The 15,633-nt window shown below is 50.6% G+C and overlaps 2 protein-coding genes across 7 annotated transcripts in view; one reads left to right on the top strand and one right to left on the bottom strand.

The window, feature by feature from the left end:
• The window catches only part of TFDP1 (transcription factor Dp-1), a 40,193-nt gene extending 38,011 nt beyond the window's left edge, over nt 1–2,182 (top strand). For all 6 annotated transcript variants that reach the window (XM_058741806.1, XM_058741799.1, XM_058741810.1 and 3 more), the window contains one exon: nt 1,068–2,182. In XM_058741806.1, the coding sequence (XP_058597789.1) occupies nt 1,068–1,215 (148 nt within the window). In that variant the 3' untranslated portion in view covers nt 1,216–2,182. The remainder of the gene's footprint in view (nt 1–1,067) is intronic.
• A 780-nt stretch (nt 2,183–2,962) lies between these two features.
• On the bottom strand, nt 2,963–9,590 carry ATP4B (ATPase H+/K+ transporting subunit beta). Its single transcript, XM_058741816.1, has 7 exons — nt 9,435–9,590; nt 8,613–8,741; nt 6,696–6,809; nt 6,385–6,584; nt 5,455–5,511; nt 4,036–4,134; nt 2,963–3,482 (listed from the first exon to the last, which is right to left on the bottom strand). The coding sequence occupies exons 1-7, from the start codon at nt 9,544–9,546 to the stop codon at nt 3,321–3,323; spliced, it is 873 nt and encodes a 290-aa protein (XP_058597799.1). The 5' UTR covers nt 9,547–9,590; the 3' UTR covers nt 2,963–3,320.
• Between the last annotated feature and the right edge of the window lie 6,043 nt (nt 9,591–15,633).

Below are 15,633 nucleotides of genomic sequence, written 5' to 3'. Positions count from 1 at the left end.
GGTGCCTTGTTGATGTGTTTGGTGGCACCCTTGGGCCCAGGTGCCAGTAGTCACCCCCCTCACACCCCATGTGACAGCCAGAGATGATTACGTGTCCCCTGCTGAGACTCTCAGGGCCCAGTGCCAACATAGATGGGTTCCAGACGCACGTCTGAGCAGCCCTGCTTCCCTCCAGCACCCAGCCCTGCGACTCCACCTCTCTGGGCCCCTGCTCCCTGCCCTGCCGACCCCACTGGCCTTCAGAAAGTGCCATTTCATGAAATGGTAGAATGTGTGGGGTCCTGGGGGCTGTTCCTGGAAGTTCAGGTTGCAGAGTCTGTGAGACTCATGTGTTACAGCTCTGCTCCCAGGGCTCTGCACGGTACAGGGCAGGGGGTGGTGGTGGTGGTGGTGGTGGAGTGTGGGCCTGGGGTGTCCTTTACACACGCACGCACACACAAATGCATGTATATACCATCGCAAGGCAGTACACATGCACGCATGCAACCACACGTGCACATGACTACACGTGCATATACAACCACATATGTGTATACACGTGCACACAACCACATGCATGCATGCATACACACATGTGCATATACAACCACGCACAACCACATACGTGCATACATGTGCACACACAACTATGCACCTGCATATACAACCACATACAGTTACACACATGCATACATGTGCACACACATACATAGCCATGTACATAACACGTGCACACACAACTCGCTGGGCACCCCCGTGCTCTGCCATCTGGAATGCCTTGCTTTGGAGGGCTCCATGTCCTTTTTGGGGCCCCTTTTTCCTCACCTGTTGTCCCCTCCCTCCTGGAGATCCAGGAGGTCACAAGTACAAGGCCTGGAAGAAGGACCTGTGGTTTCCAGTTTGAGCCCGTCGGGGCTTGGTTTGTGATGTCATGACAGATATTGTGGCCCTGCCGGCGTTGCCTCGTGTGCGGTGATCTTTGTCTTGAGGAGGGGCTTGGGGTGAAGTGCCAGCTTGGCGGGAGCGGACGTGGGGGCGCCCCACTCGGGCTGCGTGCTGCTGACCGCCTTGTCTCCTCGTTCCCGCAGCGACCTGACCAATGGTGCGGATGGCGTGCTGGCCACGAGCTCCAGCGGGTCCCAGTACAGCGGCTCCCGGGTGGAGACCCCCGTGTCGTACGTCGGGGAGGACGAGGAGGAGGACGACGACTTCAATGAGAATGAGGAGGAGGACTGACACCCGCGGCCGGCCCTCACAGTCCGCGTCGGGAGAGACTGCTTTTGGTGTGGGCTGGGTTCCTCCTTGGCCCCTCCCGAGGAGACGCCAGAGTGGGCGAGGGCTGCGTTCCACGGGGGCTTGGGGCGCGCTGGGGCGCCGGCCACGACGCAGGGCCTCTCTCCGCTGTCCAGGATCTTGTTTGCATTGTCTGTCTGTAGCTCAGAGTTCACTTTGCCCCTTGGTTCTTGCTGAGTGTGCCTCCTCCCACAGCCCGCCGGCAGCCGCGGACGGTGCCGGCCGAGCCCTGCTCTTCAGCCTTGGGCCACGAATTGTATTAGGACTTTATTTTCCCTTAAATTATATTGACTGTGTGACTCCATCAAGTTTGTTCATTTTTTTTTTTCCTCTATGTTGCAGCAAATTGCGAAGTTCTTTATTTGTTTTTGTTTTGTTTGGTAAAAGTTCACTGCCGTGCTGGTGCAGCTATGAAAACTGGAGGGCTTGGAGCGGCGTGTGGCTTGCGGTGAGGCCTGCCTGATTTCTCACAGGCAGCGTCTGCAGACTTTACTATATAGTTGTTTACACACCTACACGTCTGTCGTCTAAAGACGCAAACGGAAACAAACGTCGTATTTGTTTCGTGAGCATCTTCCTATAATCTACGATAAAGTTGACATTAAATATAGAGAATGTTCTAACAGTTTTTTAACTCAAAATTTGTCAATCATTTTTAATAGTTCTTTTTTTATAAAAAGAAACGGAATTTCAGGACAGGCAGTAGTCCCTTTTAAAATTTATTCACAAAGAACCATTAACCGCACAGTTGCTGTTAGCTGCCTGTTCTACAACAATAGTCTTTTTATTGAAACACAAATAAACTTTTCTGTAATATTTTATGGAATATAAAGAGACTTTAATTGTTTGACTTGTTTAACTCGGCACTGTTAGTTTTTATTAATAAAACGCGCATGGGCATTTTAAACCAGCTCCGTGTTCCTCTAATTCACGATTATTGTGCGGAAGCTGCAGCGTGTGTCTTCTCGCTGAGCGAGGACAGTCACCGGGCTGCACACAGAGCGCCCCTCACCCTCCTCCTGCGTCCTCAGAGCTGGGACAGGTTCTGGGCTGTTGAGTCTCAGAAAGAATAAGATCGTCAGAGAAGAAAGGACAGTTCACCATTTTAACTTGAACCAGCTGAGAAAACCCACCAGTGTTTTGAAGCCACAGGCCTTGCAAGGGAGCCCACAGTCCCGTGGGTGGATGTGGCCACCTGCCTGCTCTGGCCGGTCATGACTTCCCTCAACTGCCCTGAGGGCCAGGGGGCCACTGAGTTCTGGCGCCCTTTGCCTGCTGTGTGCGGGCAGGACCCCCAGACAACGTGTGGGGTGCTTGCATGGGAGTAAGACACCAGGCCGCATGCGATACTAGGGTGGGAGGCGGGGTTGCTCTGGGACAGGGGGCTTGTTTGGCCACAATGCTCCAGGTTTTTCTAGAGCAGCTGGCGGAGGCGGAGGTGTGCACCTTGGCAACCGCAGCGCCCTGACTTCCTCTGGGGTTTGCTATGCCCCACCCGCCACCTGATCGCCACCCGCTCGCCACCCCTCCTTACCAGCCAGAGCTCTGGCTCCTCAGTGTAGTCTGATTTCCCTGACTTGGGATTGAAACTTTAATAAGAGAGTTCTTAAAGAAAAAGTGACTTTTTTGTTATTTTTCCCCTTATCAGGAAAGACGTGACTGTTGTATGTAGAGCAAAGTGTGACTTTAATGTGCTTTATTTGTACAGGGTAGGAATTGTGTCTTTAAAAGCAAGCCTTCCGATCGTCCGTCCTCGTGAGGCGTGTTTCTTGCTGACGTGGGTCCCAGAAATTGCAGAGGTCAGGGAAGCTGAGGCACAGTAAGGAGAGAGAAGTTCGCTTGGGGCGAGTATCTGGGCATCGTTAGTGGGTAACCACTGCCTCGGGGTCACTGTGTTGGCCCAGCGTTTTGATCCTCACTACGAATTCTGTGTCAAGGAGCAGAGAAGACTTAGCGAGAAGCCGTCGACTCCAGTGCTAAGTGCTTACAGGTCACAGCCTGCGGCTCTGGGCTGGCTTCCAGTGCTTGGCGGCCGGGCGCCCTGCTCTCTACTGCTGGATTTTGAGCTTGAACTCCACCTTTCCCTCGTAGGGATCGTGGGGGTTGTCAAATGTTACATGATCGGCCAGGATCTTGCACACGATGAGGACCTCCGTGTTTCTGGGGACGTTGAGAAGTTTTACAGCGACCAGAGGGTTGCTGTAGTGGGGCTGGAACAATGTGGGAAGACGGGAGGAAGCGAGAGTTAGAAACTGTGGCAGACATCTGGGCGGGCTGCTCGGAGGCGGTGCCCGCCTGCCCTATCTGAGCATGGCTGCCCTCACACCCTCTGCTGTGTGCCAGAACTCACAGGGACAGAGGGGTCTCTCTCCATGTAGGAACGAGGAGAGTTGGTCTGGGGGGTGAGACAGCACCAGTGACAAAGTTGGCCTCAAATTGTGCTTGATGAAAATTAGTTTAAAAATAAAACAGGAAAAATTAAGAGACTTGGAGGAAGTGCTTCAAAATGGATATGTGGTGTCACAACAGGATTTGGGAAGTGCTCGGAAGGTTAGAAGAATTAGGTTTGATATTTATGTTTTGTGTGAGAGCCTTGTGCTTCCCGGTAGTTACGGGCGGTGGGTTTGGGAAGTGCCCAGGGAGCTGTGTGGTCAGGATGGGCTGAGGCAGCCTGGTTTGCGGTGCAGGTGAATGTTGATGGCTGTCCTCACACCGAGCACGTTGCTAACTTTGAGACGGTTCTGCGGCTGGTGGCAGGCCTACCTGTGCTTTGCTCCCGTAGTAAGGGAAGTAGTGGAGGCTGAAGGTGCCGTTGGGTGGGAAGTACTCCACCTGCAGGGGCTGGGCGTCCTTTTGCTGGTCCTGGGGGCAGAGAGGCCACCACCTGGGTGAGGCAGGAGCTGGGTACGTGTGCGTGCAGCTTGTGTGTGTCCTGCCTGGTTGTCTGTGTATGTGTGCACGCAAACAGTTCATGTGCAGTTACCAGAGACCAGATCTGGTCTTTAGGATCAGTACTGAGATCCCATCGGGCACATAACCTATTAGTTTGCCAAACTAAGGTCACTTTGGTGACCCAGCGTTTTGATCCTCACTACGAATTCTGTGTCAAGGAGCAGAGAAGACTTAGCGAGAAGCCGTCGACTCCAGTGCTAAGTGCTTACAGGTCACAGAGTGAAGAATGTGCTGGTCTGTCCGTATACAGGAGTGAAAACCGTGAGGCTGGGTGGGCCGGTTTTGCCAAAACTGGCCAAAAGTTTGCGTGACGGTCTGGGGTAAGCACTGCTTTCTCGTTTCTCGTCATTGTCAGAGTCTGCGAACTGCCTGGCGGGTGGCTGGATTTCGTCAGAACACAGATGGAGAACACTTTGGTGTCTGTTAAAGCTCAGGTTGGCCTACATGTGTGGTCGAGTGACTACAGGAGGGCCCAGAGCGAGCCAGGGACTTGCCCACAAGAGACAGGCCCTGGAGGTAGGCGCTGCCCTAAGGGAGCCTCCTGTCGCAGCCGCCAGGGAAACAAGCTTTAGAAAATGATGAACGGAAGCAGTCTGTTTTTTTGTGCTTGAAAACTGGTTTTGCAGCGGGGCGGGGGTGGGGGGGGGCTCAGCCAGTTAAGCGTCTGACTCTTGATTTTGGCTCAGGTCGTGGTCTCATAGTTTGTGACATGGAACCCTGCTTCGGGCTCTGTGCTGACAGTGTGGAGCCTGCTTGGGATTCTCTCTCTCTGCCCCTCCCCTGTGTGCGTGCTCTCTCTCTCTCTCTCTCTTTCTCTCAAAATAGGTAAATGAAAAAATTTTTAAAAAGCTGGTTTTTAGAAAAACTGGAGTGAATTCATGCCAACTCTTAGGAGCCCGAACACGTATGCTGTTAAACATCCATGGCTGTTGGTAACCTGGCATACGTGTAAGTAAATAAGAGAAGAAAAATGTAAAAAGGTACCGCGGTTTTTTCTAAACTGCCACCAAATACTTTGAAGCGTGTTAGTAATGTACTGTTCCAGACGCTTCTGGAAGCAGAACAGTAACAATGATACACTGTTTTTCTTACTCGGTTTTTGTGCCCTTAATGAAGCTACTCTAAGTGATGGTTTGTGACGGTTGGTGCGACTGTGGATCCGGACGGTTGGGCTGGCGGCTGAGAGGAGCCTGGGGAGAAGTGGCTCCACCGCCACGGCCGCGCACTCACCAGGAAGGCGCAGTCCACCCTGGGCGCCGTGCTGTTGCTGGGGAGGAACTTGACGATCTGGAAGGGAAGGGCGTCCTTGTAGCTCTCCCACCGGCTGTGTGTGTGAGGGGCCTGTCTGGCCTGGGGCTCCGTTGTCACCGCCCGCAGAGCCACTCCCTGGTGCTCCTCGGGGCCCTGGAGCGGGCGCGGCAGCTGCCCCCGCTGCCCGCAGCTCACCTGTGCTGCTCCCACGTCACGCTCTTTCAGCCTCCTGGGGTCTCGGCCTTCGTATGTACCTCCTTGTGCCTGGTGCCCAGGGCAGTACTGCCCTCCCCGCATGCCCTTCCCCTGCCAGGCAGTGACGAGACCCAGCAGGGACCCAGGAGCGTGTGTAGGGCACACACTCGTGGCCTCCCCGTCTCTTGGGAAGGGAGATAAATAGCGCTGGGCAGGTGTGGGGAGTCCCAGACCGCACCTGTCGCCCAGTATGGAGCAGACACCCCTGGCCCTTCTGCCGTCGTCAGCCTCTGGTGGGATGTCCCCGTCCCCTGCACCGAGGCTGCATGGGCTGTGCTCTCCTGCGGCTCTCGCACTGGCCTGTCCAGCCTCCCTCATGCCTGGCAGAGGGTCCCTGGCCCATATTGAAAACCTCTGCTCTGGATTGTGTTCGGGTGCCCTCCCAGCACCTGTATGTGGCCCGGCTGCTGTCGAGCTGTTGTGCACACGAGCTGGACTCTGCTGCCCAGTGTCGAGGTGCTGCTGCTGTGTGAGCTGTTTTCAGGTCGTATCAGGGGGGAAGCTCAGGGCACGCTGAGCATAGGAACAGAGTGGGAGGGAAGAGCGGTGTGTGTCCCAGCCCCGCCACCGTGGACAGGGGCATGTGGGTCACGTGAGGGCCAGACCCCCGGCCTCCATGCCACGGCCGTCTCCACAGGCACCCTCAGGACTCACCCTGTTCATTTTAATCACAAAGCACGGCCTTCCTTCTGCGAAGCCGAAGTTGGGGTCTACCAGCCCTGAGCAATTTTGCAGCATGTCTGCTGTGAACTTGCAGGAGAACTTGGTGTGGTTGGGGGCCATGAACTTTTCCTGGAAGAAGTACTCCTCGGAGGTGCAGTTGATGCTGTCCTGCTGGGACTCTGGCGAGTAGCCTGCGGGGACACGTGCACTGGGGCTGGCTGGAGGGGGGCACAGCCCAGGCCCCTCCACGAAATTGTCTTGGAAGCGGGAAAAGCAGAGACTGGAAGCTTGTTAAACTTCACCTGCCAGGAAGGTGTGGAGGGTGTGCACGAGGTCCACCCAGGTCCTGTTGTCGGAGACATTGTAGGAAATGTCCAGGCCCTTGTCCCCGTAGACATCTGGCCTCAAGGTCACCCCTGGGAAGAGAGCAGGACGCGTGTGACTCAGTTCCCCCCAAGGTGTTGGTCACACCCAGCCACGTGCTGCAGACTCCCACACACTGCTGTCTGGCCCGGCGGCCAAGCATGGGTTGCTGCGGTCCTCAGGGGCCCCCGTGGCGAGGGGATAGTGTCTGTGTGTCCTCTGCAACAGTGGCTCCGCAGGGGCCCTGCCCGACTTGTCGGAACCATGCTAGGCGGAGTTGTATTTGAATACACATTTGAAAAATCTTCACTGGTTTTGATTAAAAGCAATTGACAACATGTTAATCGTACAAAAAGTCAGGATGCACACGTGTAGGGAGCGGCAGTGGTTGCCTGTGTGCTGGGCGTCCTCGCTTCTGTGAGCGTCAGACGCGCGACCCCGTGTGTGCCATAAATTGGATAAATGGGGTCCCACCACCCAGATTCCACTCTCCTCCTTCCGTGTCCCGATGCTGTCGTAAGTGTGTCATCATCGAACTGTCCACAGATACCACGTGCTGTTTCCCTGTGTGAATGAAGCTGGCCCCTTTGACGTGGGGACTTTTTAGATACGTCAGCCGGTGTTCTGTCCTTTCGTGGACGCTGTGGGCGCAACGTCTGTGTGCAGATTCAGGTCAAACCCTGGCGAGGATCTGACCCAGGGGAGCGTGGGCACGCTGCACAGGGTCCTCTCTGCTGGCGCTCTCAGCCTGTTCATGCGTGTCAGTGGTGGATGCTCCCCCCCACCCCCCGGGCTCCGGGCGAAGCACGTGTGTCACGCATCATGCTCTGTTCTGCGGCCACCGTGAGCTTACCTGTTGCCTGGCTCTAAAAACGACGCCCAGTAGAGCACTGTGGTGTTGTGATGCCGGGTGAAGGGATTTCCCGAAGACCCCTGGGGTGGAGGGGCCTGCCTGGGGGAACACACGCCCCCCGGCTCTCACTGCTGGGTTTTCCTTTCCTCCCACGGGAAGCGGTGTGGCCGCTGGGCGTTTCTTGGGCTATTGCTTCCGTGGGAAGTGTAGGGACGCCACCCACGAGTGGTGAGAGTCTCCATAGTTGTGCTGGAAAGTGCGTTTTCCTCCTTCACTTCTTCCCCCTTCTCCCCCTGCCCTTTCTCGTTTGGTCTGTGCAGGCAGCTGGGCTAGGTCCAGAGGTGACTCCGGACACGGGGCTCAGCCTTTGTTCCAAGCGTCCTTCCCCACACGGGACGGCAGACCAGCTGCTCTTAGAGAACAGTGTGTTCTGAACCGAGCTCGTGTTTGTGGACATGGTAACAGGAGAGGCCTCGGTGCAGACGTGCGTCCAGTGCAAGACAAAAGCCCTTTCCTCCCACCAAGCCCTCTCCTCTGGCTCCAGCCTCCCTGCTCCGTGCCTTCTCCCAGACGGGCCCTGTGCACCTTTGTCAGCATCTAAAGTGAGCGATGTGAACATGGTCCCTGTAACAAATCTGTTTTAACAATTAAAACAACAGCCAAAGTCTGACCGTAACCTGGGGCCACTGTCCTCAAAAGAAGCTGAGGGGTTGTCCATGCCTGGGGGGGCCCCTTTAGAGTCCTGGGGCCCAGGGTGGGGCAGGAGGGTGTCCCCTTTAGAGTCCTGGGGCCCTGGTGGGAGGGTGTCCCCCTTCCGAGCCCTGAGGCCCCAGCGGGGATGGGAGGGTGTCCCCCTCAGAGCCCTGGGCCGTGGCATGAGTGGCCCCTCCTGATTGCCTCTCTGGGCTTTGTTCCTGAGGGTCTGTGTTCTGAGCCCGGGGCTCCCGGACTGCATGTGGCCTGATGCACTGGGTCCTGGGGTCCAGGCATGAGCCCCCCTTACCTGGTGACTTTAGCTGGTCTTGGTAGTCAGGTGTATACGGGTCGAGTGTGCACATGAGTGTGTAAATGCACAGAGCAAAGATTGCGGTCATCACCACGTAGAAGGCCACATAGTAGAGGCTGATCCATACTGCAGGGAGGGGGGTGTGCAGTGTAAAGCCGCAGGTTTAACCACCTCAGTGCGCAAGGCAGTGGTGTTCACAGTGCATTCACACACAGTGCTGTGCAACCATCACGTCTCTCAGGTTCTAGAACGTTCTCCTCACCCAAAAGGTGCTCCATACCCCTTAACAATCTAAAAATCATAAGTTTGGGGCGCTTGGGTGGCTCAGTCAGTTAAGCATCTGGCTTAGTTTCATCTCAGGTCATGATCTCATGGTTCGTGGGTTCGAACTGTGCGTCAGGCTCTGTGCTGGCAGCTCAGAGCCCAGAGCCTGTTTGGATTCTGTGTCTCCCTCTCTCTGCCCCTCCCCCGCTTGTGCTATGTCTCACTCTCAGAATAAATAAATAAACATGAAAAAAAATTTTTTAAATAAAAAAATAAAAATCGTAAGTTTTAGGAGCATAGCTTTAAAAATGCTGTTCTCAAGTCTGTGGCTGAACCTTTGCGGCCAGCTCTCAGATGATCCCACTTTGTCAGGGGGGCGTTGGAGCCCAAATGGGCCTTGGGTTATCTGGTTGGAGACAGGCAGCCTCCTGGGTCCTGGGTGCCTGGACAGCACAGCGTCCCCGTCCCCGCGGGCACACCCCCCACCCCACCACGTCCCCATCCCCGCGGGCACACCCCCCACCCCACCACGTCCCCGTCCCCGTGGGCACACACCCCACCGCGACAGCGTCCGGCCCAGCATCTGCCCGGTGTCCGGGTTCCAGCAGTAGCGCTGAAACTCCTCCATCCGCTGGCTGCATGACTTCTTCTCCTGCAGCGCCGCCATCGACCCTGCGGATCAGGGAGCTCCCCACACCTAGCCTGAGGGGAGAAAGGTGGCCTGTGGGTTTTATAGTCTCCTCCCCTGAAGGTCAAGTCTCTGGGGAAAGAACCAGGGCGGTGATCACGCCTTGCTATCCAAACATAGTGGCTATCAGATGCCTCCTCGCCTCGCCACCCCTCCTCTCCGGATGCCCTTGGCCGAGTCCTTGTCTGCTCTGGCCCCTGGCACCTTGTTGAAATGCAGATTCTGACCCAGCTGGGGCTCCTGGTGGACTGTGCCTGTGGCTTTAGGACCCCGGTGATGCCCGGGGCACGCGTGGGCTGACAGCACGTCGGAATCACCGGGCCATAGGTATGCCTGCTGCCTGTCCCAGGGCCGAGTTTCTGAGTGAGCTGACCTGCCAAGGCGGCCTGACCACCCAGAGGGCTGCAGGCCCCCTGACCACCCTGACACAGGACCAGAAGCAGGAGACCTTGGCGGTTTATGTAGCTGGGGCCGTGACATCTGCTCACCGGGGTACCTACCGCTGCCATGAGACAAATGTACCACAGAAGTCTTTTCACAAATATCCAAGTCAAAGCCTGATTAAAATAACAGGTATCGTACCCAAGGACCTAGGATTTCATTTGCTGTCCCCTCTAGGTTTTCCCTCTGAGGGGACATTTGTAGCCAAATTTGACGGTTTCATTTGGAAGAAGAATAATGAAAAGTGCTCTTTTCAGTTGTTCTGACTTATTTTCTTTAACATGATTTCATTTGTTAGCAAAATGAGCCCCCAAAGATTCAGATGGAGTAGCACCATTTTAGCTTGGACTCGTAATTTTTTAATGGACCAAATCTGTGTGTCTTTCGTACGCTGTTCTCATTCACAACTTGGGGATTTCAGGTCAGTAAGACACAGTGACGTTAGGTTGCTAATTGCCCACGGCCCATGGGCCTGGGACCCTAGCCGCCGGGGCCTGAAGACAGAGAAGCGACCATCCCCACAGAATAAATGCCACCCTCACCTGGGAAGTATAGACATGTCCTTGAAATGAGCAAGAAGTGAATCCTTTCCAGAAGTCGTTGAAAGAAACCATCCACATTTAGTCTCTGGAGTCCCAGATGTGAGAAAGTGTGGGCTGAACTGCACACACATGATCACAGTGCCCTCTGGATGTGTGCCTGCGGGGAGGAGAGGCAGGGGAGGGAGGCTCCCACACAGCATGCTCTGAGAACGTGCGACAGATGCCCCACAAAGAGTGGGCTCCAGACGATGTGGGGAGCCCAGACTTCTCCCCCACCTGGCAGAAAAGAGGTGGGGCCCACCCCCTTCTGCTGCTGGGGTGGAATAAAAAAAAAGCCAGCTAAAACTGAAGGATTAAATGATAGGAAAATGTCCAGGTTTCAGCTGATAATCATGCATTTTAGTCAAGAACCAGGAAGATTTCAAAATGAATTAAAACAAGGCAATCAAAAGGTGCCAATATCAAAGTGATAAGGCTGTTGGAATCAGAGATTTTAAGGCAGTTGTGATAAAAATGCTTGAGGGAGGAATCATAAACCTGTGAAACAAAGAAAAAAATAGTCTCAACAAAAAGTTTAAGGAAAGAAACAGAAGATACAAAGAAGAACCAACGGAAATATAAAAAATACAATAATGAACATAAAAAGCTCAATGAATGGATTCAGCTGCATAAAGGAGGGGACAGAGGAAAGAAATCAGTGACATGGAAGAAAAAAATAATAGAAATTACGTGATCTGAACAGTAGGAAAAAGATGTTCAGTGCCTCAGGGACCTGGGGACTAATGGAGATGTAACATCTGTGCCATCAGAGTTCTGGAAGGAGAGAAGAAAGAGGACAGGGCTGAAAACTCCCAAACACAGCAAAAGATATAAACCTGTGTGTTCACAAAGCCAAGTGAAATCTGAATAGGGTAACTCCCCAGATCCACAGTGCATCATGATTAAACTTCTGAAAATTGAAAACATACACACACAAAAATCAAGAAAGCAGCCAGAGAAAAAACATTTGAATTACAGATTACTCTTCAGAAAGCAGAGTCAGAAGGAAGCTGCAAAATATATTTAGATGCTGAAAGAAGAGATCTGTTACCCAGATCCTGAACCCAGCACAAATAGCAGGGATGAAGGGACCCCAACATTCTCAAATGAAGGAAAAGGAAAGGAAGATAATTTGCCAGCAGCAGACTTATCCTAAAAGTATGGCTAAAGGAAGTTCTTGAAACAGAAAGGCGGTGTTGAAAGAATATGGGAGCATTAGGAAGGATGAAATAACATGGTAAGCGAAACATGGGCAAATACTATAAGCTCTCCTTTTCTTCTTGAATTTCCTTTTCTCTTTTTTAATAATTTATTCATTTTGAGAGAGAGCATATGCATGCTTGAGTGGGAGAGGGGCAGAGAGAGAAGGAGAGAGAGAGTCCCAAGCAAGCCCTGCACTGTCGGCACAGAACCCAAAGCGGGGCTTGAACTCACAAACCGTGAAATCATGACCTGAGCTAAAACCAAGTGTCAGACACTTAACCATCTGAGTCCCTCTTCTTGAATATTCTAAATTATGTTTGATGGTTGAAACAAAAACCATAACATTGCCTGATATTGTTCTAAATGTATGTAGATGAAATAATTAAGGTAATTATAAACAGGAAAGGATAAAGGGATGTGATATTTCTGCACTTCACTTGAACTGCTAAAGTGACAGCAATAGAATGTGATAAATTATGTACATATGATACCAACAGCAACCAATAAAAATATGCATAAAGAGATACACATAAAAATACTATAGATAAGTCAAAATTGAATCCTAAAAATTTTTCAAAGTAACCCACAGGAAAAATGCCAGACCTCATCAATAATTACATTAAATGTAAATGCTATAAGTACATCAGTCAAAAACAAAACAGAGACTGACAGAGTAGATTTAAAAACAGACCCAAATATAGGCTGTCTACTAGAAGCTTATCTCAAATAGAATGATATAGGCAGGTTGAACACAAAAGGATGAAAAAAGATACATCATGCAAATAAATACTAATCAAATGAAGCAGGTGTGGTTATATTAATATCATATAACTTCAGAGCAGAGAAAATTCCAGGAGACATTACGTAATGATAAAGGGTCAATCATCAAGAAGATATAGCAATCCTAAATGTGTATGCGCCAAATAAGAGAGATGCAAAATGTGCAAAGCAAACTAATAAAACTGGCTTCAACAGTTCTCTCTCGATAATTGATAGAATAGCTAAACAGAAAATCAGCACGGATATAGAAGAATTCAACAATATTGTCAATTAACAGGACGCCATTGACATTTGTAGGCTAGCCCACCCAAGCACAACAGAATACACTTTCTTTTTAAGTGATCTTGGAACATATACCAGAATAGAGCATATCCTGAGCCATTAAACAAAGCTCCACAAAGTTAAGAGAATTGAAACCATGCAGTGTGTCCTCCAACCATGATACAATCAAACTAGAAACAAATAACACAAAGATAACAGGAGGATCCTGAAACATGTGAAAACTAAATCACATTTCAAAGAATTCCTAAGTCAAAAGGAAGTCTTGAGGGAAATTTAAAAAACGTAGGACTGATGAAGACAAAAATAGAACATCAAAATTCATGGGATGCAACTAATGCAGTGTTAAAAGAAAAATTTAGGGGCTCCTGGGTGTCTCAGTCGGTTAAGCATCTGACTCTTGCTTTCAGCTCAGGTCATGATCTCGTGGTTTCATGGGTTCGAGCACCATGTTGAGCTCCATGCTGACAGCACAGAGCCTTCTGGAGAGTCTCTTCCTTTCTCTCTGCCCCTCCCCCACTCAAGCTGTCTCTGTCTCTCTCAAAAATAAATAAACTTAAAGAAAAAGAATTTATAGTTCCAAATGCATGTATCAGAAACGAGAGAGAGTCTTAGTAATCTCAGTTTCCACTTGGAAAATTTAGAAAAAGAGGCAGGGGAAGCAAGCAGAAGGAAGAAATAAAAGCTAAGATCAGAAATCGATGAAATTAAAAACAAAAGCAAAAGGGAAAATCAGTGAAAGAGCTGGTTCTTTGAAAAGTCAATAAAATTGACAAATCTATAGCAAGAGAATAGACATAAATAACCAAATTAAGGATAAAATGAGATATTACTACAGACCCTTCAGACATAAAGAGGAAATGCCACACACAACTTTATGCACGTAAACTCAACAACTTAGATGAAATTGGCCACTTCCTCAAAAAACACACCTTGTCCCATTTGAAATAGAGAATTTGAATCGCCCTATAACTATTAAGGAAACTGAATTTATAATGTAAGGTCTCCCAACACCAAAAAACCCTTCAGGCCCTGATGGTTTCACTGGAGAATTCTACCAAACAGGTAATGAAGTAGCACAAATTGTGTACAGTATCATTTGGAAAATAGAAGGGGACTTCCCCACCTGATTTATGAGACCAGCATGCCCTTCACCGAAACCAAAGCCAGCGCAAGAAACAAAAACAACTACAGACCAAATCCCTCACAAATATAGACACAAAATTCCTTAACCAAGTATTGATAAATTGAACCCAACAATGTATAAAAAGCATTAAACACCATGAACAAGGGGGATATATTCTAGAGATGCGGAGCTGGTTCAATATTAAAAAATCAATCTGTGTAAAACCCCACATTAACAAGCCAAAGAAGAAAAATCCTGTGATCATACCAGCTGGTGCAGAAAAAACACTTGACAAAATTCAACATTCATTTATGACTATTGACTAGGAATAGACAGAAATTTCATTAAAAGCATTGACAGAATCTTTACAGCCAACATCCTCTCTAGCGGTGAGGGACTGGTGTCTACCCCAAGATCAATAATGAGGCATGGACTTCTGCGCTCACTTCTCTGTGTCAGCCTTGTGCTGGGCGGGCGTTCCAGCTAGTGGAATAAACAAGAAAAGAAAAGGCAACAGACTAGAAAGGAAGAAATGAAGGTCCTTATTTTCAGACAACAGGATTGTATGTGTAGAAAATTCCAAAGACTCTGCAAAAAATCTAGAATACATGAGTTCAGCAAGGCAAAGTCTACGAGGTTAACGCCCCCAAATCAACTGTGTTTCATTTACTAGCAACGAGCACATGGGTCCCAAATGACACTATGATTGACATTTGCTCAAAACAAACAGGAGTATTTAGGTGTTAATCCAATACAACACGTACAGAACTTGTGTGCTCAAATATTCACGATGGTGAGGGAAGACAGGTTACAGATTACATTCATAGGTTGGAAGATTCAGCCTAGTAAAGATGTCAGTTCTCCCCAGATTGACATATAGGTTTAATTCCTATCAAGGTCCAAGCTAGATTTTTTTTGTGTAGATACAGAGAAGACTACTGTAAGACTTCTATAGAAAGGCAAAGGAAGTGGAATATTTTCTTCCATGTTTTGAATACTTAGTTTTAAAAATTGTTTTTTGAAAAATATTTTTGAAAAAGAATAAAGTCGAGGCTCCATTTACTCAGTTCCAAGCCTATCATCTGTTCTGTGTCTCACGTACAGTGACGGAGAGGAGGGTGCCGGAGCAGAGCGGACCGTGCTGACGTGCCCACTGCATCCCCGAGCAGCTTAGAAGAGGCGCACAGTCGCAGCCCCACCCCCAGGCCGCTGAAGCGGAGTCTGTTTTGGCAAGGTCTCCAGGCGATTGGTGTGCCTGGCATGATTGGAAGTGTGGTAGGCAGTGCGACCCCTGTCCTTTGAACCCTGCCGGGTAGGCAGGGAGGGGTTAAAGGCAGGGGACTCTGTGCATACACAAGTCCTCACTTCTGCCTCCCCTGCCTTTCACCCACACCCCTCTCCCAAACATCCTCTTCTCCCCAGAGGAACAGGGGGTGGGCTGGGCAACCTGGCCCCTGGGCTCAGGCATTCCTGTTTCTGCAACCCCTCACTTCCTTCCCTCTTTAAACTAAAACCAACCCCCATTGGTTCCTTTTCTTCCCCACACGTTTACTGAGTACCTGCTGTGTACTAGATAGACAAGGCCATGCCTTTGCAAATCTGACACTTCTGTTGGGCCTGGCATCCCCAGATGTGCCCCAGGTGTCTCCTAGATGT

This window comes from Neofelis nebulosa, chromosome 1 (assembly GCF_028018385.1).
Source record: "Neofelis nebulosa isolate mNeoNeb1 chromosome 1, mNeoNeb1.pri, whole genome shotgun sequence".
NCBI classification, from domain to species: Eukaryota; Metazoa; Chordata; class Mammalia; order Carnivora; family Felidae; genus Neofelis; species Neofelis nebulosa.
This window is presented reverse-complemented; position numbering and strand designations above follow the sequence as displayed.

Bases quoted from the DNA above. Each gene is read 5' to 3' on its own strand.
- ATP4B (XM_058741816.1), bottom strand. From the start codon at position 9,546: ATGGCGGCGCTGCAGGAGAAGAAGTCATGCAGCCAGCGGATGGAGGAG. The intron at 6,810-8,612 runs GTAAGGGGGGCT...CTCTCTTCCCAG, and splicing joins AGACCAGCTAAAGTCACCAG to GGGTGACCTTGAGGCCAGAT. The intron at 4,135-5,454 runs GTGAGTGCGCGG...CTCTGCCCCCAG, and splicing joins GGGTGGACTGCGCCTTCCTG to GACCAGCAAAAGGACGCCCA.